Below are 20,011 nucleotides of genomic sequence, written 5' to 3' on the forward strand. Positions count from 1 at the left end.
ACTAGACGGTTTAAGCTGTTTCAGCGTGGTAATTTTAAATGACTTTAATTAAAAAACACTTCTTTTCCAGCATAATAGTTAAAAATATTAACTATTATATTGTTATTGTTATCAGAAAAGAAAAAGTAGTATCATGCCATGTCTATTATACTGTATTTGCTGATAATGCGTAACGGTATACAAAATGTACTTAATGTAGTAAATCATTTAATTTATTTATTTAATTAATTTATTTAGGCTTTAGCCTAAAATAGTAGTTGGTTCTGAGCATGGAGGTGAGGTCCGGACGTCTTACTTAAGTATTCTCTTTTTCTGTGCCAGCTACTCTTCTTAAAAATACACTCTGTGGAAAGCTGCCATTATCCTATTACAGGTTATTTCAAGTGATCAGCCTTTTTAGTGCCACACCCACATAAGAGGTTTAGAAACCCTTTCTTGAGTTCTCTGTAGTGATCAGTGTGGGACTGGTCAGCAGTGCTAAAAGTGCCACGGGCTACAGGAGGCATGTGACGTGCCTAGCTGGTGCTTCAGAGTACCGAGCTGAACCAGGTGTGGGACGAAGAGTTTCCTCGTGCAACATGGGCAACGAACACGCCACCCTGGAAGACATCCTGGCCGAGGACATGCACCACTGGTACAACAAGTTCATGAGGGAGTCTCCATCAGGCCTGATCATGCTCTTTGAGCTGAAGTCCATGCTCGGGCTTCATGGGTTGCCTGAGGATGCTAACAGTCATGTGGACCAGGTCTTCTACACCTTTGACATGGATGGGGTGAGGACAGAATATGAGAAGTCTCTAATGTATCATCATGTCTAAAGCAGAGCTTGGTTGAATTTTTGCTCTCAGAATTTTAGAATTTTTGAAATCTGATAATGATCACATTAATAGTGTGTATGTAGACGCTCTTAATACCGAGCTGAATCAAGCATACAAAGTTATTACTTATTAAAGCTGACATGATGTTTTTCTGTTCAGGATGGATACATAGACTTTGTGGAATACATCGCTGCAATCAGTCTGATGCTTAAAGGTGAAATCAACCAGAAATTAAAGTGGTACTTTAAACTGTTTGACCAGGACGGCAATGGAAAAATTGACAAACAAGAACTGGAGACAATATTCACGGTATGCTGAGAAAACAATCAGGCTTTACATATGTGTATATGCATAAGGAAATAATTCTATTATATTCTATTATATTCTATTATATTTAATTGTAGTTAAATTATCTGTATTTAAAATATACAACTTACATGAGATGTGTGTATCATGACACACTGATATGACCACTAATAATACTTTATGCATAAGAAGAAGAACTACGACAACAAACGTATATTTAAGAACTAGCAGCATGAGCCTTATTTGCAGGGATTATTTGCTCTGGAGGTCAGCTAAGATCGTTAGCAGTCTAAGATCAGGGTGAGGAGTTTAAAAGAAGCAGCAGCCGCTAAGAAGAAGCCTTTATTATTTGTCACATATATATTACAGCACAGTGAAATTCTTTTCTTCACCTATCCATGTTTGTTAGGAAGCTGGGGTCAGAGCTCAGTGTCAGCCATGATACAGTGCCCCTGGAGCAGAGAGGGTTAAGGGCCTTGCTCAAGGGTCCAACAGTGGCAGCTTGAACCCCCAACCTTCTGATAAGCAACCCAGAGCCTTAACCACTGAGCCACCACTGCATATGCATGATCATTAGAGCTGCATGGCTGTGTAAAGGATATGTATCCAATCCAGAACCAGATATAAAAGTTGCTCGATGATTTGATTTTTAAGTTCAGACTGCACTCAGCTGTGTCTCACATTTACGTCATCTTGGAAGTTAGATTACAGCACTTAATCTGTGCATGTGTGACTTAATCCCATTCAAGAGTTAACACCAATGCGTTTTTGGTACAACCTCAAACAACTTCACACTTTTCACCATAAAAAGAAGTAACAGAGCTGATGTGTGCTAATTCAAGTGATGCAGCAATCTCCATTCTCTGATTCCTAATAGCAGTATCAAAGCTACTAACATCCTCACATTAGCCAAAACATCTTTTAGAGAAAGATGGCTTTTAGAGAATTTAATGCAATGAATGAATGATGCAATTATAAAACAATTCTCCATGCATCCTGATTGTATACTATAGCTTTTTTTTTAATACAGTGTGTGACCATTTTTTTACTTTAATTGCATAAAGTAAAATGCTGAACCTCAGTGTATGCAACATGAAGTGAAAGCCTGGGTTTTCAACAACTGCGTAGGGCCACAAATCTTTTGCGATGAAACATGCAATTGAAAAACTTTATACCGATACCTGGTATCAAAACAGGGTCCTATTTTGAAACAACTTAAACATGACAGGTCTGATTCCAAAAGCCACCAGGGACAAGGGGTCATAGATTAATGAGCAGTTGAATAGAGAGAGAAAGGGTCCAATAACCCATCTGTCAAATCATTTCAACCAGATGATAGCAAGCCACTTTATCTACTTTTTATTTTTCATTGCAGGCCATACAGGAGATCACGCAAAATCACAGCATTGTACCGGAAGAGATAGTAGCACTTATATTCGAAAAAATTGATGTCAATGGAGAAGGTAAGCAAAAAGACTCAAGCCAGATGGAGAGTTTAATATCCTCTGTAGTTAATCTCGATCAAAAGTTGATGTGAAATTCTTAAGGATCCAATTTTTATTTGTAAACTGTCTATATTTAAAGTTGAACTTGCACAACAGCTAAATATAAGTTAGTTTAAATGTCTATGAACACAGTGAGACAGTAGCATCACTAGTGAGTCTATTGCATAGCTGATTTAATTAACTTTCTTTTCCCAGTAGTGGTAGCATCACTACATTTTACAGAAAAAAGGTTTGTAATTAATTAAGCATTTTATTAACTGAGTTTATAAAATACATTACATTTATCAAGTTATGATGATTTTAAAAATAAGGCACACAACTCAAGGACTCATCTAAATGCAAGCCAGATGCTATATTGATGATATTATGATATAATGCTTCTTTTGATGATATTATTTGTAATTATACCACAACACTGTTGAATTCTCGATTCTGATTGGTCAGGAGGTGATTCATTTTTGGGTATTTCAGGACACTGTTATGATAATTAAATTCAGTGTGATAACAGTAAATCTGCTTCGGGCTGGGCCACATCACACCACACCATTGTTGATTATTTTCTTACTACAGAGTGCCTGCAAGTGTTTCATTCCTTACTAAACATGTATCTTCTGCTTTTGCCTTTTTTGTTTCCATGGCAGTTGACATTAGCGAAATCTACATATAGTACAATGATATACTGTATACTGAACACTATAAGCTGAACAGTGAAGCAGCTTTCAGTTTGTCTGCTGGACTAAATGCTCCTTTTTGCATTTTTTTATCACTAAAGGTGAATTAACACTTGAAGAATTCATTGAAGGAGCCAGAGGGCACCCAGACATAATGGAGATGCTGAAGACAATTATGGACCTGACTCCAGTCCTAGAGATTATTGTTGAAGGGCGACAGAAACAAGACAACTGCAAACAAGGTCAGAACTAGCGTTTTATTTGAACTAGTACAGCAATGGTACTGGCACACCAGCAACATGATGGTAATGTTTTCAGCAAACTTCTATGTACCAAAAATGATTCTAAGAACAGTAAAAGCTAAATCATGTCTAATTACAAAATGATAACCCATTTTAATAATCCATGATAACCAAGAACATTCAACCACTAAAAGCAAACCTATAATAACAGGCAGCAATGACAACAACAACAATGCACAAATAGTTTCTCTTTTTTTTAATCATATTGGGATTAGTAGTGAGCTAAAGTGAAACTCTGAGCCAGCTGAAACTTTTAGCTAGCTGTCCAAAACATCTGAAATGATATACTATGTTTTAGACAAAAGTTTTCAATACTCAGCGAGTGTATTCAGCTCAGACGCATAAACTGAAGGCGCTACCTCAGGTCTTTGAGTGAAGAGCAGAAATGGAAAGGTGGGCTGATCCTTTAATGCTTTAAGGGGCTCAAAGCACTGAGTGCAAAGAGCTGTGCTGTGGGGACAGCAAGTGCACTAATATAGAGAGAATATGACTGTTTTGTCAAAATTGATTACAAAATTATGGACATATGTTGATCATATAGAAAAGCAATTGAAATGGGGTCTGGGAGTGAAATACAATACACAGAAAGTACTGCTTTTTGTTGGTTAAATGAAGACAAAGTGCTACACTGAAAAGCACAACCACTATTGCTTTTATGTCACTTGATTTCTTCGGTGAAAAACAGTCATCAGGGGATTGCTAGTTAAGAATTAAAGCAGACTTTGCGTCAGACATGACTGTAATTCCCCCTGTGCTGCAGTTGTGCCACACTGAAATGCAATCACTGTCCAATCACAGCTCTAAGCCATATCTGGGGCATGTGGAAAAACCTCAAAGTGACATTTTCCAGCAGATGTTGCAGTTCATATAAACTAATGCTACTTATAAGCATAACTATAATTTCTTATTTGTTTCATCATTCCTACTGCATTGACTTCTTAATCATCAAGTCTTTCATAGTTAATACGACTAAAAATAACTTACTTACAGCTCACAGTATGACCTAGGAGTTATGAGCTGCATTTCACAGTCTTCTTCACAGAAAACAATGGCAGAAATTAAATAAAAATATCTAAGGGAAAGAACTGCAAAATATAGCAATTACATTCAATATTACTTTAATCCAACTGATGTCAAATTGGCTCTGGAAGCTTTTTAATTTTATTTCGTTATATTACCTACATGGTCAATGTACATTACATTTTCAATGTAACACTGGGAAAATCAGCTGACCCGAAACACACATTGCCCCTTATCTACCAAACTGTACAAACTGTTTTGCATCAGACTGATGCATCAGTTGTACCTCACTGAAAGAACACAAACACAAAGTTCAACCATGTGAACCAAGCAACAGCCCATTTTACTTTTTATGTATTAGATCCACACATTTAATCAATGTGCTTAAACAGTCCCTGGTTTAACATTAATATATATATTAATAGCATGGCCTAATATGTATATGCAAGTGTAGAAATTGGTTATATTTGTAGATAGGAAACAGGAAATGTATGTCAAAATCTACCTTATTAAAACCTAAAAACTCTAAATCAGTTTTTTTTTCAAATGGCAAATATGGACACAGAAGGAAATCGAGAGAATAGAAATTTCACTGAAGCTGATATATAGGTGTATATATGGTGTGTATATACTGTATATATATAGTGATGTGCTTATTTAGTAGTTTCAAAACTGAATTAATGAAATTAATTAAATGAACTAAAGGAAAGAATAAAGAAATAAATGACGTTTCACATTATATTTGTAGAAATTTAAAAATGATCATACACATTTTTTTTACAATTTCTACCAATGTAATGTTTTATGTCCACATTTGATCATGAATAAGGGCTTTTCTTCAACTGTAATCTCTGAAGACTACATTATAATACATGTATATATTTCATTTTCAACACTTAGCGTTAATCAGTAATCATTTTTATGTACTCTTTATAAATCAATTGTAGTATAGCCTGAACATGTATAGCTGTGTTTTTGCCTAAAGAATAAAAAAATGGAAAAATATCAAGGTTGTGTTTGTGCTTCTGAGCTGCAATATTATGTATTAAAATGAAGCTAAGAAAAGATGATGGAAACGTGAATGTATAGTTCTTTAATTAAAATACCACATTCAGTAGAAAATGATTGCGTATCAAAATAAAAGTACTTACACTGATAGACACCCCTTCCTCAAAAATAATTTTATGGGTCCAAAGTAACATTTGGTCACATAATTGTAAACAGAATCTAATCACAGCTCCACATTATCAAACATCCCAGTGTTTCTACAAGCTTCATGCATTAGTGAGCTTTCACTTTGCTGCTGCTGGGAGCAGTGAACACTGACAGGTAGAGTCTGATGAAGCAGTAGACCACGCCAAGTGCGCAGTAAACAGAGGTGAGGAGCAGAGGGATGAAGGGAAGCGTCTGCTGCCAGCGAGTCAGTGGGTAAACAATCTCACAGATGAGCTCCAGAGGAACCAGGCCCAGGAGATACACAGCTTCCACTGTGTTCACCAACCAGCCTGCTTTACTGCAAGAAAAAAACAACAACAACAGGGCTAATGAGTCAGTGATACAGCGTCTGCATCGTGATCAGCACAAAGCAAAACAGTCAAATCAACTCTTTACATACATACATACATACACACACACATACATACACACATACATATGCACATACATATAAACATCCTGTTTCTGATGTTTTTATTACACTTCAATGCCAAAGATGAAACAAAATGATACAGAATAGCAATTAAATAAAGAAATCGAGTTGTTTGCTCCCAGACCGTAATGGGACTCTAAATGAGTGATTTATTAAAGGAGGGTAAAGCAGTTAAGCATGTAGATAAAGGACTCATAGACAGTCTCATCTGGCTTGTGTATACATATATATTTACAGTATATGTAAAGAGAATAGCTCAACATGTTGTGCATTCTGAGATGCATTTCTGCTCACCACAGTTGTAAACACTGTTTTGTTTTGTTTTTTTTTGAGTTACCATAGGCTACGTGTCAGCTCAAACCAGTCCGGCCATTCTCCTCTGACTCTTTACAACCGTGGTGAGCAGAAAAGCTTCTCAGAACGGACAACACACCAAACCTTGAGATGGATGGGCTACAACAATAGAACACCATATCAGGATCCACTCCTGTTAGCCAAGAACATGAATCTGAGGCTACAGTAGGCACAGCCACAATGTTTTTCCAATCATCAACTGAAACTTGTCATTTTCAAATCTTCAACTGCCCAGTTTCTGGAAACTTGTGCCTACTGTAATTGTAATTGCAGCGTAGTATACAAAGTTTCCAGGAAGCACTGTGCTGCAATGTTTAGTACCTCTATATACTGAAGTACACAGCACTGACATACAGCACATAGTCCTCCCAAAGTATTGGAAAAGCAAGGTCAATTTATTTGTTTTTGCTATACACTGAAGATATCTGGGGGAATCCGTAAAAAGTTGTAAATCATTTGTTGTGTTGGCAGTGTGTGTTAGGTCATTGTCTTAGATTGGATGCATTTCTCTGTATATTGGCAAACAAAATGTATCTGTAGACTTCTGAATTCATTCTGCTACTACCATCATGAGTTAGATCATCGATAAAGATGAATCAGTTCCAGAAGAAACCATGCAAGCCTGATGAGCTTGTATGTCTTGGATCATGAGTACATCCTTTCTTTCTCCACACTTTGGCCTTTTTATCACTTTGCTAGAGGTTAATCTTGGTTCCAGAACTTTTGCGGCTCATCTCTGTATTTTTTTTTGCCAATTCCAGTCTGGCCTTCTGATTCTTACTGCTGATGAGTGGTTTGCATCTTGTGGTTGGACCTCTATATTTTTATTATCAAAGTCGTCTTTGAACGGTGGATTGTGATACCTTCACCCCTGCTGGTGAAGTTGTTGGTGATGTCCCTGACTGTTGTTTTTGGGTTTTTTTCACAGCTCTCACAATAATTCTGCTGGTGTTTTCCTTGTCTGACCTGCTCAGTGTCTTTTTCAGGACATTTCAAATTGTTGTAGTAGCTATGCCCAATGCTTGTGCAATGGCTTTGCTGGATTTTTCCTCTTTTCTCAGTTTGCTTTTCTCCCATAGACAGCTCTCTGGTCATCATGTTGGTTTATCCTTTTTAACAACAAATGCAGTCTTCACAGGTGAAACCCAGGGCTCACACCAAGAACAGACATTTAGAGCTATTAATTGTTTAAACAATCTAACAGGGCACATCTGGGCAACAAGAAACACCTGTCAGTTACATATCCCAATATTTTTTCATCTCTTGAAAAATGGATAAATTAAAATAAAAGGTGCCATGTTCTAAGTTGTTTAGCACATCTAGATGCAAATATCAGGAAATGAAAGCTGAAATTTGGATCTATCATCTCATATTCATCTTTTGTTCTCAAACCCAAATGTCTTCAGTGTATAGCAAAAACAAAAGATTGGCCCCTGTAGTTGGCTTTGTCATTCCAATACTTTCGGAGGAGACTGTATAAACACACGTGTGTATCATTAATTATTTAACATAATACCAGCATCTGTGGAAATTTTGATTATTGCACAGAGACGTGTATATTTTTTGTGTTAACCCAATTGTAATATATGCTTAATTGTAGTGCATGTTACAGAAAACATACTACTCCCACGGTCACTGTTTAGAATTTAAGGTGGTGAAATGTATCCACGTATTGTCTTTAAAAAATAGAAAAATATCAAAAATATCATGAACTAACCTGAAAAGCTTCTTGAGCGAGGTAAAACTGAAGATTGTAAACATCAGCACAAAAAGAATTTTGATAGGCAGTTCTGCATGAAAAAAAAAAAAAAAAGATGAGATGTTTATAATCTTAACTAAAGTTCTGTAATGTTGAAGTGACAGTGAGACACAGACACATGTCCATACCTGGAGCGGTAAAGAGGAGTGGAAAGAGGGAAAAATGACCGGTTGTGCTGAGGATCAGAAAGGTTCGAGCATCTTCCTTACTTTCTACCGCAAGAAAGCTGGAAAGAAACAGACAAAAAATGTATGAGTAATGAAACAAGTTTAGCCTCTGCTCTAAGACATAAAGTAAAATATTACCTTAGAGGAAGTATTGCCATTAAAATGGCTTTCTCATGGACATGCCAACCAAACATGAAGGATCCGAGGGCACAAATAATCATGCAGCGCAGGAAACCTCGGGCTCCGTTAGGTCTTCGCCATGTACTGTACAGAACAGGCTACGGGGGACAAAAAGGCAAAATATTTCTGGCAAAACTTTATAGAATCTTTCAATTAGCATCAGACTCAGGCAGGGGGTGTGGCCAAGGATTTGAAATGAGATATGAAATGAAATATAATTTGATTTCTGGGTAAACTATTCCTTTAACAAGTACACTACTGATCATTTAAGATGAATAGGATTTCTGGATTCTACACCAATATGTGTATAATAATATAGTGAAAGGGAAATATTCAAATAATATTCTTAAAATTCTTAAAAATGTAGTAAAAAAGGTATTTTTTATTTTTAAAATCCTGTTGTACAAAAAAGCTAATGTAATTTATCAAGTAATCAGCAGTAAGGGTTCATAAAAATATTGATATCTTTTGTAGAAAGTTATTATTTGCTGATGTAACTGATACAGTATTCAAATGATAAAGATTCCTCATGGATTTACACTATTACTTAATTTAGACTTCTTCATACTTTTTAGACATTCTTATTCTGTATAGTGTATAAGATACACATTGATGGAAAACAGTTCAGCTGCTCAGTGAGGCTTAAAGAGGTTTGGCCCTCCAAGAGCATATACAGTGTCATAGTAAGCCATCGATTTATTTCAATCACAACTATTTCAGCGGAACTGGGCACCAACAGCATCAATTAATTAAAGTGCACAACCAAACACTCACCAGGATTGACAGTAAAGTACAAACAAGTGTCACTAGAGGAGACACGGGTGGAAGAACAGAGTGCTGAAATTCCTGAACCAAACCTCCAGTCATCGAGGCTTTGGGAAGTTTGTTCTGGTCAAGCAGTTTGAATTTTACACCTAAAATAAGCAAGAACTGTTAGGATGAGTTTGAATAATCATGACTGCTTATACCACAGCATTGTTGAATTCTCAAATCTGATCAGAAGGTGTTGATTAATTTTCTATAACAGCAGCTCTGACAGTACTGCTGGCTCCCAATGTTCTCCCCTGCCATTTCCCACCCTCCAGCCAGCTCTCCCCATCACACAACAGCTATCAAACCAGAGAGGGTGAGGGCTTACACGTGCTTCCTCCGAGACACATAAAGCCAGCCAACTGCATGTTTTCGAACTGCTGCTCATGCTGTGACACAAGGCAGTGGAACACACTCAGACTGTGATTAGCTAGGGTCACTGTGATTGATAGGGGAGAGAGAGTATGCCCCTCCCACCCAGACAGCATGGCTAATTTTGCTCTCTTGGCTTCTGGCCACAGATAGCTGTGGCATGGTCGGGATTCGAACTCACATCTCCTGATGAAAGGGTGAATTAATCCAAGTTAATTGCAGGAAATAACTTGTTTTGTGAACGTTCCATAACATAAAAGCTTAGAAATGGATAAAAAGTGCAACAAAAGTACCTAGAAATGGATAAAAATTGCAAAATTCAAATGGTGTTTTTTTAATAAATAAAAAATTGTAATCAATCATTGACACTGCTGAGGTATAAGATAAATAAAGCACTTTGGGATGTGCTGTTATAGGAAAATATTCAATACATATAAATAAATGTAATCACTTTGGGGTGATTACAATAACTGCACTTTTCGTCAGGCCGCATTACACCACCCCATTATTGATTATTTTCCTATAACAACACATTCCCAAGTGTTTTATTCCTAAAACATGGAATGTTATAAGGAATATATATTTTTCTTTTCCATACCCAGGACAGATAGAGCCTTGTCTGCTATGTTGTACAGTGCCCAGATATTCGGGGCCCAGTAGGCGTGACATAACCCACGCTTGAAAGGGAAGAGTCTGGAAAGGACTTGTGGAATTTGACCCTTTAATAGATCAGAAACAAAAAGAATTTAGTAATAATGTCGCTTGATATCAAAGAAACACTCGATCAGACAGACAGTTTGTACAGCTGCAGAAAGAATCTAATGAGATACATACCAGTATAATAAAGGGTCCAAATGACACAGCAAAGGTGGACAGAACAATAAATCCAAGAGCTACTAAGCGGAAAAGACTGAAGCTCTTCCACCTCACTGAACCATCTAAAGAGAAAACAAGGGCCATGTTAGGAGGATTTTATTATTCTTTAGTTCATATATACGTGCCATGAAAAAGTAGAATTCAGGCATAAATTCTGAATTACACAATACTATTAAAATGTTTACCACAATTTATTGTTATTATTTATGCTTACACAGCTGTGCTGTTCTAATTAGTCATAAGATGATCATTTTTACTACATTAATGAGCCTAATATAACATTAATATGTTACTGTTTCTACGTAACTACTTACACAGGGACTTGTATTTAACAACTTTTATTTAAAATGAATGGAAAGGGTTTTGGAACTTGTTTCATGAACGTTCCACAATATTAAACATATTTTTTTTTTTAAATCAGGTGGATAAAAATATGACATGTCATTCTTTAATAAATAAAAATGTATATGTTGCTGTGGTATAAGAGGAATAAAACACTATGGGATGCGCTGTTATTGGAAAGTAATCTTAAATTAAATGTTGAACTGATAATGAATTGCAGGTCCAATCTAACACGAAATTCTGAGTGAAATAAAGATTTAAACAAAAGGTTAAAAAAAAGTATTCAAGCGTGAAATTCAGTTTGGGATTTTTGGACTGTTCTAGTACGAATTACGAACTGCAATTTAAATGTTGAACAAATTCAAACAACATTCAAATTCACATTACTGGAAGCACACATAGAACTCCATAAATGTAACAGGGCATCAGATGTTTAAGAAAAACCACAGTTTTGGAAAGCCACACCTGTGTTACTCTGTGTGAAGCAGAAACACCTGAGCAGGAAGATTCCATAGGCAGGTGCGATGTACAGGTATATGTGCTTCAGGTTTAAGAGGACGGAAAACAGTAGGGCACCCTCGAAGTGTCTGTTCTGTTAAACACAAGCAGAGACGGAGAATGTATTAACATAGTGCTTCATTAGATAAGAGGAGGTGTAGAGTACAGCTCTTACTCAGGCTACTATTATTACAGCAAACTTATATTATTTAAAAATTTAAACATTTACTCAGTTACTTTTTCCTTTCAAACAACAGTGCTGGGAACGCAGTAATAATCAGTGTCATTTATGTACACTGTGATCTATTCAGTGTAACAACCCGCCCCGTATTTTAATGTATTATTAAACTACAGTTGTGTCTTATTGAATGTGTGTTTATATGATATGATTAGTAATTGCAAAACAGTCAGAAGCGCCTCGCACCACCATCCTCAACCAACTGCAGAACATCTGAGCTGGATAAAGAACACTGCAAGGTGGGTAATCAACACAGTAACTATAATGTAAATTTAATGGAAGAGAGCATGTAGGGATCAGGATCAAATTTTACCTTATCATAAATTCTAACATAATTTATGCCATAATTTATCATTTTGAACATACAGTATGCTGTAGGTATACAATCATTTCGCACTGCTATTATCAGTTAAACACTGCACAAGTTACATGAACGGTTCAGCACTGGGTGCCAGATTGGGCAGAACTCCCTACTCGAAAATGTACCTTGATGTAAAGGAAGATGTAACTTTAATTTTCTCTGGATTAACAGATTGACTGTGATTCTTTTTCTTGGTCTGTAATCTGCCTCAACTGATTCAAGATTCAAGATTTTTATTTGTCACATGAACAATTATATACAGTATATAACTGGCAGTGAAATGGAAACCTGGCCTACTTTAGACTGTGCAAATACTAAATTAAAGTTAAAATTTAAAAATGTGAAATGAATAAGAAATAATTAGAAATAAGATAAGAAAGAACTGTACGCTGTTTTGAGTAAAAGCATTTGCGATGAATGAATGTGCAAATCTACAAATAATGGGTGAAAAACAGAAGAAAAAATTATTAAAAAAGAGAAAAGAATCATCCACACCTGCAGATGCCGTGCGACTGATAGCAAAAGAATTCCAAAGAGGAAGCCGTTGTACTGGAAATGAATGTCTACGTTATGCTATTTAAGGATTTAACACATGGACTCGAAGTGAGCAGAGATCCACTACTGGGTTACTGTATATTTATGAGTAAGACAGTATGTCAGTTTAATAAGGATACGATCAACAATGAGAAGTCCACAGTTCCACAGCAGCAGTGTGGCCAGGATGAAAGACGGCTTCGCCAGCAGATCCTTTCCTCTGTCTTCCCGTAAACATTTACAACATCTAAAAACAGCACAAACCTCAAATATATATGATTTAACACTATATACAAGTTCGGAATGATGCCAAAAGTATTTTTAGTTTATTGAGGTCATCATGGTGTGATTAACACAGTCATACTCTCTAACTGCATAAATGAAGATCACATCAGTGATAATGACAGAAAGCCTCTGGAACAACACTGTGGCCGGACTGGCGTAATTAAGGTTCTCAACAACCAGCATCTTCGGATCGAAGTACTTGGCAATGTGAGACAGTCCGAACTCAAACCATGCAAACAGGGGAGGATAATCCAGTGTCCACTCTGATGTGGCCTGAAAACATTACAGCAAGAAAATAAAAACCTTTCAAACTCTTAGTTAATTACGCAGCTCTAAAGACTTGATTGTAATTACTTTATGGTAATTAGCGGTCAATGGCATCACCAGTGTGAATATACTGTAATTATTCATTGTGAGTAAATACCTCATAATACCACTTTGACACAGGCAGAGAGTGAGTGATAGCGAGCCAGTTCCGGTGGACTTCAAAATCTGTAGAGTGACTGAAAAATAAGACGTTTATGCAAATTACAAATAGCTTTGAAATCCTAAAATGTTACAAGAAAGCTGTATAAATCTATGGATTAGTTAAATGCATTATTGGGTAAGTGGAGGCCAGTGTGCAAAGGTTACGCCCCCCGTCCTTCATGGGTAAAAAGACATCTGTATACAGTATAAGGTTTAATTTTTGGATTCCACAACAGTTAATAAATATGGAGGAAATGCTGCTGTAAAGCCCAGCTTGTCTGAGCAGTTATCAGCTGCCACAACACAGGCCCAGCAGGTCAGGCTAGTTTCAGCAGCTGGGAACAGTTCAGATCAAGCTGGGGTTTTTTGAGCAGAGAAATAAAACAATTAGTACAAAAATAACTGTTAAACATGTACTTAGTTACTGTTTACAGTGAGTATCAGTGGAGTTATAAAACACCTGACAATACTCAAAAAACTGTGTCATGGTGCTAATGTTGTGACGTCATAACCGTCATTTCGCTCAGCCCTAGTGAGTGACTAAGGCTAGGGCAAGTGGCTGGTTATTATAACAAGACCCCCTTTGTTTTTTAAATAAAGCTTCATACCATTACAGTGATATGAACTGATGATGTGATTTTTTTTAAACCAACAATTAACATTTAAGTTAGCTCAATGAATCCAATAAAAACTAAGCTATCAAAAAGTATCTAATCACCGATCAGACCCAGAGACATGTCGAATCTCATTTTAACAGGTTAATCTGTTCACTCACTATGCATTTATCAGCAGACATTTCAGAAAAGAAACTCCGAGAGCCAAGGCGAGAAACCAGCTCCAACCCTGGCTTGTGGACGCCGCCATGACAGCTCCCTGAAACAATAAAGTTTACTTTATTTAAAATACCACTCACAAACAAACGCTTGTTTCCGGAAGTATGACGAACGACAGTTATAATGGCTCAATCCCAAATGCCTTCCTACTCCATATAAAGTGCACTGAGTAGGGTGCAGAAGCGAGGGATGTTCTGATTTCATTGTGTGAATAGCTGGAGGCTTTGCTGTGGAATGATTCTCGATTAAACAACCTATGGAGTCGACTCCTGTATTCTCCAAGCAAATCAGGGAATCGGATCTTTTTGAAATCGACCCATAGTTCTAGGAGAAGACATTTATTCCCAAAAAGATTCAATTCTCGATGCCACAAACTAAAACACGGGACAGGAATGAAGAAACATTGTAAAAATGTAAAATGTTATTGAAGTATACAATATATACAGCCATATATATATATATATATATATATATATATATATATATATATATATATATATATATATATATATAGTCACTGATCGGTATGGAAAGCTTCGGAGTCGACTCCTTGTTTCCCAATGCAAAGAATCAGAGAGTCGATTCTTCTGAAAGCGACTCTTGGCTCTAATAGATATTTTTCTTAGACTATGTAGGAAGCATGGAGTCATTTAGGATGAAACCGAAATAAAGTGCTGTAACTCGCTGAAAAATTGAGCTGTTTGACGTTAGCTGCTAGTATTAGCTTGAAGTTAGCTACTAGTATTCGCTTTTATGCTAGTATGCTAGTATTAACTTGGATATTAACTTAGTATTAACTTTAGTTGCTAGTATTTTTGTTAGAAAGGTTGACATATAGTTAGATATTTGCGTTTTAATTCATTTATGTGAACTAATTTCCTTTGGTTAGGTCATTCACCGCTACCTCAAATGACCCTAACTTTATAATGTTGCCAGGCATACTAGTGGCATAATATTTGCTGTTTTTAAACCGTCAATAATCTGAGAGTAGTTGTGAATCATGTCCTGGGGATCACTTTTCCGCAGACACTGTGCTGTTCAGATCAGACAGCAAGTCGGATCTCTTCAGTGGCTCAAGCCGACATCTTCCTGTCTTTCCTTGAGAGGTAAAGTGGATGGTGTTCATGTGTCTGTTTACCATTTTTGTGTAACTGATATGATATTGCAGAGTTGTTCTCTGAGCTGGTTGTGTGTTTATTCAGGCTTGCACGTGACTGGCAGGAGGAGGTCGTATGATGTGCGGAAAGTGGAGCTGACACCTCTGGAGCAGAGAAAACTCACCTTCGACAGTCATGCTCTTGTCACAGAGCTGGAATCGAACGGTACAGTGGTGCTAAAAAGTTTCTGAACCCTCAGAATGTATGCATAAATGTGACCTAAAACATGAGCAAACCCAGGAAAAACTCTTTTAAGATACATTTTTATTTCATTTCATCTGCTGAACATGATGATTCATTCATCCATCTTCAGTAAGCTTTATCCTGGGTAGAGTTGCAGTGATTCCGGAGCCTGTCCTGGGAATACACCCAGATGGGTCGCAGGTCCATCGCAGTTACTCACACTTAGAGTCATCGGCGTGTTTTTGGGAGGTGGGAGGAAACCGGAGAACCCAGAGGAAACCCACACGGACACAGGGAGAGCGTGCGAAACTCCACACGGAAAATAACCCAAGCTCAGGATCAAACCGGAGACCCTGGAGCTGTGAGACGGCAAAGCTACCTGCTGCACCATTGTGCCACAATGGAAAAAAAAAAGAGTGAAATTGTTTAAAATTAAAATATCTGTTGGAAAAAATTAAGTGTAGCTACGCCTCTGTAACTAGGGTGACCCCTATGGACAGTAACGATTGCAGGCAAATTTGGAGACAACATGGAGTGTTTTTGTTTTGGTTTTTTGTTTTTTTTTGTTTTTCAGTATTGGTTCTACTTAGGCCCCTCTCTGATAGGAAAACCCTCCGTTGTAGGGTTCTGTATTAAACCTTTAATGATTCCTCCCAAGGGACAAACCTGAAGAACCCTTAAAGGTTCCTTTAGAATGAACTTTTATTTCTAAGAGTGTAACTGCTGATACAGTCAGGTCCACAAGTATTTGGACAGTGATGCAATATTCCTAAGTTTGCCTCTGTACACCACAATGGATTGAAGAGAAGCAATCAAGATTGAAGTGTAGACTTTCAGCTTTAATTCAGGGGGATTAACAGAAATGTTGCATTAACCGTTTAGAAATTACAGCCTTTTTTTTGTTTTTTTTTACAGTCCTTCCATTTTCACAGGCTCAAAAGTAATTGGACACTTGACTGATGAGCAGTTTCATGGCCAGGTATGGCCTGTTTCCTCCTTATTTCATGACAGATTAAGGAGATAAAAGATCTGGAGTTGATTCTAAGCATTTGGTAGCTGTTCATAGGAACTCTCAATATGCAATCCAAAGAGGTGTCGATGCAAGTGAAGGAGCATCCAAGTATTAAAATAATCCTAATATTTATGATTATGTTGGTTTGTCCAATTATTTTTGAGCCTGTGAAAATGGAGGGGCTGTGTAAAAAACAAATGGCTGTAATTCCTATACGGTTAATGCAGTATTTTTGTTAAACCCCTTGAATTAAAGCTGAAAGTCTACACTTAAATCACATCTTTATTGCTTCATTTCAAATCCATTGTGGTGGTGTACAGAGGCAAAATTATGAAAACCGTGTCACTGTCCGAATACTTATGGACCTGACCGTAAGTCATTCCTACTTACAGGATTGCTCCAGCTCTGTGATGCTGGGGAGTTTTCTTGTGTGAAATTGGATTAAGCTCAAGACTTTCAACATTCTTTCTGGCATCTGTGTTACTGGGTCTGTTTTATATTTTGAATGTTATGATGAACTCTAGCTTTAAATCAGATGTTTAAATCAGATTAAGGTCTGGACTTTTGTTGAGATCGCCTATAGCATGTGCTGGTACAATTTAGAATGATCTAGTTTTATGATTTCTCATTGAACTTGTACAGAAATGAAGAGAGTTCTGAAGAATCTATATGCCAGATTGTTGTTTAACACTACAAGCTCCATTTTGTAGGGTTTGAAAAGAAGCAGGCAGAGTTGATCGTCAATGCGCTGGTCACCCTCACAACAGCCAACATGGACATTGTGTACAGGGACATGGTAACGGGAGCCCATCAGGTAAAGAGTCAAACAAGAACACGCTTTAAACATACACTAATTACAGTGCAGCTTTTCTTCACTGGCATTTCTGTTGCAGGAAATTGCCCTCCAGCAAATTATGGCTCATCTGGATTCCATTAGGAAGGACATGGTTATTCTGGAGAAAAGTGAATTTGCCAACTTGAGATCGGAGAACGCAGTACGTTTCTTCTGGGTCCTTTATAACCCAAAGAATTATAGTGGGCATGCTTTATATTAAATTAACCGAAGAGTGTGTAGAGTTTAAGGCTTAGATTTTGCAGTGTGTTTTCAAAAACCTCATACAGATATATGTATAATCGAACAACCTTGTGCCCCGAGTTCCCTGGGATAGGCTCCAGGCTACTCCATGACCCTGTGTAGGATAAGCGGTACAGAAAATGGATGGATGGTTATGAAAACTACAGGATTTGCTGAACAGAAATACGGTTCTCTTTTGCATACATCTCAAACAGAAGCTATAGCATTTTAAATACTGGTTATCCCCAACAGTGAAAAGGGAGAAAAACTGGCATTTAAATATTCTGTTCAGACCGTGCAAGAGGATCACAGACATTTTGACAGTCAGAATCTGAATACAAACTGAACTGATTAGGCTTATGTCCATTTCTGTATGATACCTACTATAGCTTTCCAACAACTTGATCAACACTTGACATTCAGTGTGTGAGGAAATCAGGGTTCTAGACCATTTTAATGCAGACTGACTGTTTTTACCCTGATTATTAAACTCTCTCTTTACTCAACATGAACATTTTGGTGAAATATATTTTAGTTTGAGGTGTCAGAGTATGTTACAGTCAGACGAAACACATTTTATTCAGTGGTTTTTTTGGTTGTTTGGCAGAATTTAGTTGCAGCAGTGTCCGACAGGTTTTCCCAGATGGCCACGCATATTTGTTGTCTGAAACTTGTTCTAGTTGTGCACTCACAGCTACCAGATTAGCATTATGCACACTGCATGCTTAAATCGTTATACTCACCTCAAAAATCACAGAGTGTTTAGGTATGCAGTTTGATAAACTGTCAGCTATAGACTTCACTTAGTTTTTAACTTCAGCAATCCAAAACTTAGAAAGCATGTCTTAGATGGTTGACCTTGATTCTGATACAAGGAATTGAAAATCTGAATCTGAAAATGTTTTTTTTTTATTATTTTATTTTATTTTGTTTTTTGGCTCTTTAAACTCGATACTTTTCTGTCTAGAAAATGAAGGCTGAACTCGAACAGATCAAGAACAGATTGCTTGTGAGTAGAAGCTTTTCTGCCTGAATGAATAATAATTTTCAATCTGATATTTGCCATAATGGTTATTAATGTTGCATTCATCATTAACATTGAATCTTTTGATTGAAGGAGGAAAGTCAAAAAATCAGAGCAGACTCAAAGTTGGATATTAATCTTGAGCGAAGTCGAGTAACTGACATGGTGAGTAAACATCCTGGTCGTGTATCCTGGTTTGTAAAAAAGCATAATTAGAGGTTTGTGCCATCTTTATACATCAAATATGAATCAGTTTCTCATGCATCAGTTCACAGAGCAAGAGAAAAAACTGATGGAGGTTACCTCTGAATTTCACAAAAAGGTAGGTCGTGATTTAAAAAAAAAAAAGGAAAGATGTGAAGCTGCTCAGAAAAAGTCCGATATTTAGGTTAAAAGCTCTTTTTCTAATGTTTAGAATGCTGAAATTGAAACTAGTGCCATTGAAACCACCAAGAAAATAGACATCGAAGTGGCTTCACTGAAAACACTCCTGGAATCACTGAAGCTACAGACTATCCGATATCTCGCAGGTACACTGAGATTAGACATTTGAGTCATTTTGCTTAATGTATTACAGAATATTATCAATTACAAAATGCCAATATGTGTCTGGATATTTTTCCACAGCGTGCATCTTCTCCTGTTTGGCAGTTGCCCTCGGTGTCTACCGGTTATGGAAGTAAAAGAAATATCTTTTATATTATTAACATTTTTAGCTTTATTTTCAGTTATGTGTAAAAGGATTTTGAGTGTATAGTTGTAAGCAAAACCTGGTTTGAAATTTTTTTAATATGATGACCATATCCTCCTTGTATTATTTTGTTTCATGATGTGCCATCAACACCACTGTCAATAACCACTAAAATATCTGAGCAGTGTTTCTGATCCATAGAACATTCAGCTTGTTCAGAAATATCTTATGTGCTGTTACCACTAAATCCCACTGGACTGGAATTAAACCTCACTCTACTTCTAGTTCTTTCTTCTGTGAGGCTATTCTTTTAAATAATAATAAAAAAATCACACATTTTGTTTTAATAAATCAGTTAAAATGAACTGGAGTTAAATGGGGAATTTTACAGATGATGCTCTGGATTTTCTTTAATGCATTTTTTTAAAACAGAGTAACAGATTGGCAAAGACTATACTAATTTTTAATGAATAGGTTTAATGAATTAATAGGTGTGCAATGATCGGATAACTAGGATCGATG

General features: G+C 36.8%; 3 protein-coding genes across 3 annotated transcripts; 2 read left to right on the forward strand and 1 right to left on the reverse strand.

Annotated features, from left to right (window-relative positions):
* The first annotated feature begins 141 nt into the window (after positions 1–141).
* guca1d (guanylate cyclase activator 1d) lies at positions 142–7,607 on the forward strand. Its single transcript, XM_053240363.1, has 5 exons — positions 142–773; positions 978–1,127; positions 2,500–2,587; positions 3,402–3,542; positions 6,604–7,607. Exons 1-5 carry the CDS (start codon positions 579–581, stop codon positions 6,651–6,653), a joined length of 624 nt encoding a protein of 207 aa, XP_053096338.1. The 5' UTR covers positions 142–578; the 3' UTR covers positions 6,654–7,607.
* Positions 5,695–14,446, reverse strand: alg8 (ALG8 alpha-1,3-glucosyltransferase). Its single transcript, XM_026938797.3, has 13 exons — positions 14,290–14,446; positions 13,471–13,549; positions 13,126–13,319; positions 12,902–13,008; positions 12,723–12,790; positions 11,596–11,722; positions 10,747–10,850; positions 10,511–10,631; positions 9,505–9,644; positions 8,689–8,828; positions 8,512–8,609; positions 8,342–8,414; positions 5,695–6,135 (listed from the first exon to the last, which is right to left on the reverse strand). The coding sequence occupies exons 1-13, from the start codon at positions 14,376–14,378 to the stop codon at positions 5,904–5,906; spliced, it is 1,572 nt and encodes a 523-aa protein (XP_026794598.3). The 5' UTR covers positions 14,379–14,446; the 3' UTR covers positions 5,695–5,903.
* A 535-nt stretch (positions 14,447–14,981) lies between these two features.
* Positions 14,982–19,773, forward strand: ccdc90b (coiled-coil domain containing 90B). Its single transcript, XM_026938798.3, has 9 exons — positions 14,982–15,453; positions 15,550–15,669; positions 17,410–17,513; positions 17,593–17,694; positions 18,742–18,783; positions 18,892–18,963; positions 19,067–19,120; positions 19,214–19,328; positions 19,426–19,773. The coding sequence occupies exons 1-9, from the start codon at positions 15,348–15,350 to the stop codon at positions 19,479–19,481; spliced, it is 771 nt and encodes a 256-aa protein (XP_026794599.3). The 5' UTR covers positions 14,982–15,347; the 3' UTR covers positions 19,482–19,773.
* Positions 19,774–20,011: the final 238 nt, after the last annotated feature.

This window comes from Pangasianodon hypophthalmus, chromosome 15, assembly GCF_027358585.1.
Source record: "Pangasianodon hypophthalmus isolate fPanHyp1 chromosome 15, fPanHyp1.pri, whole genome shotgun sequence".
Lineage (NCBI taxonomy): Eukaryota > Metazoa > Chordata > Actinopteri > Siluriformes > Pangasiidae > Pangasianodon > Pangasianodon hypophthalmus.

Coding starts and splice junctions, on each gene's coding strand:
- guca1d (XM_053240363.1), top strand. CDS start 579: ATGGGCAACGAACACGCCACCCTGGAAGACATCCTGGCCGAGGACATG. Junction 774..977: donor ACACCTTTGACATGGATGGG/GTGAGGACAGAA, acceptor TTTTCTGTTCAG/GATGGATACATAGACTTTGT. Junction 3,543..6,603: donor ACAAGACAACTGCAAACAAG/GTCAGAACTAGC, acceptor TTTTTTTTTGAG/TTACCATAGGCTACGTGTCA.
- alg8 (XM_026938797.3), bottom strand. CDS start 14,378: ATGGCGGCGTCCACAAGCCAGGGTTGGAGCTGGTTTCTCGCCTTGGCT. Junction 13,320..13,470: donor TGTCAAAGTGGTATTATGAG/GTATTTACTCAC, acceptor TAATGTTTTCAG/GCCACATCAGAGTGGACACT. Junction 6,136..8,341: donor TCGCTCAAGAAGCTTTTCAG/GTTAGTTCATGA, acceptor TTTTTCTTGCAG/TAAAGCAGGCTGGTTGGTGA.
- ccdc90b (XM_026938798.3), top strand. CDS start 15,348: ATGTCCTGGGGATCACTTTTCCGCAGACACTGTGCTGTTCAGATCAGA. Junction 17,514..17,592: donor TGGTAACGGGAGCCCATCAG/GTAAAGAGTCAA, acceptor TTTCTGTTGCAG/GAAATTGCCCTCCAGCAAAT. Junction 18,784..18,891: donor AGATCAAGAACAGATTGCTT/GTGAGTAGAAGC, acceptor TTTTGATTGAAG/GAGGAAAGTCAAAAAATCAG.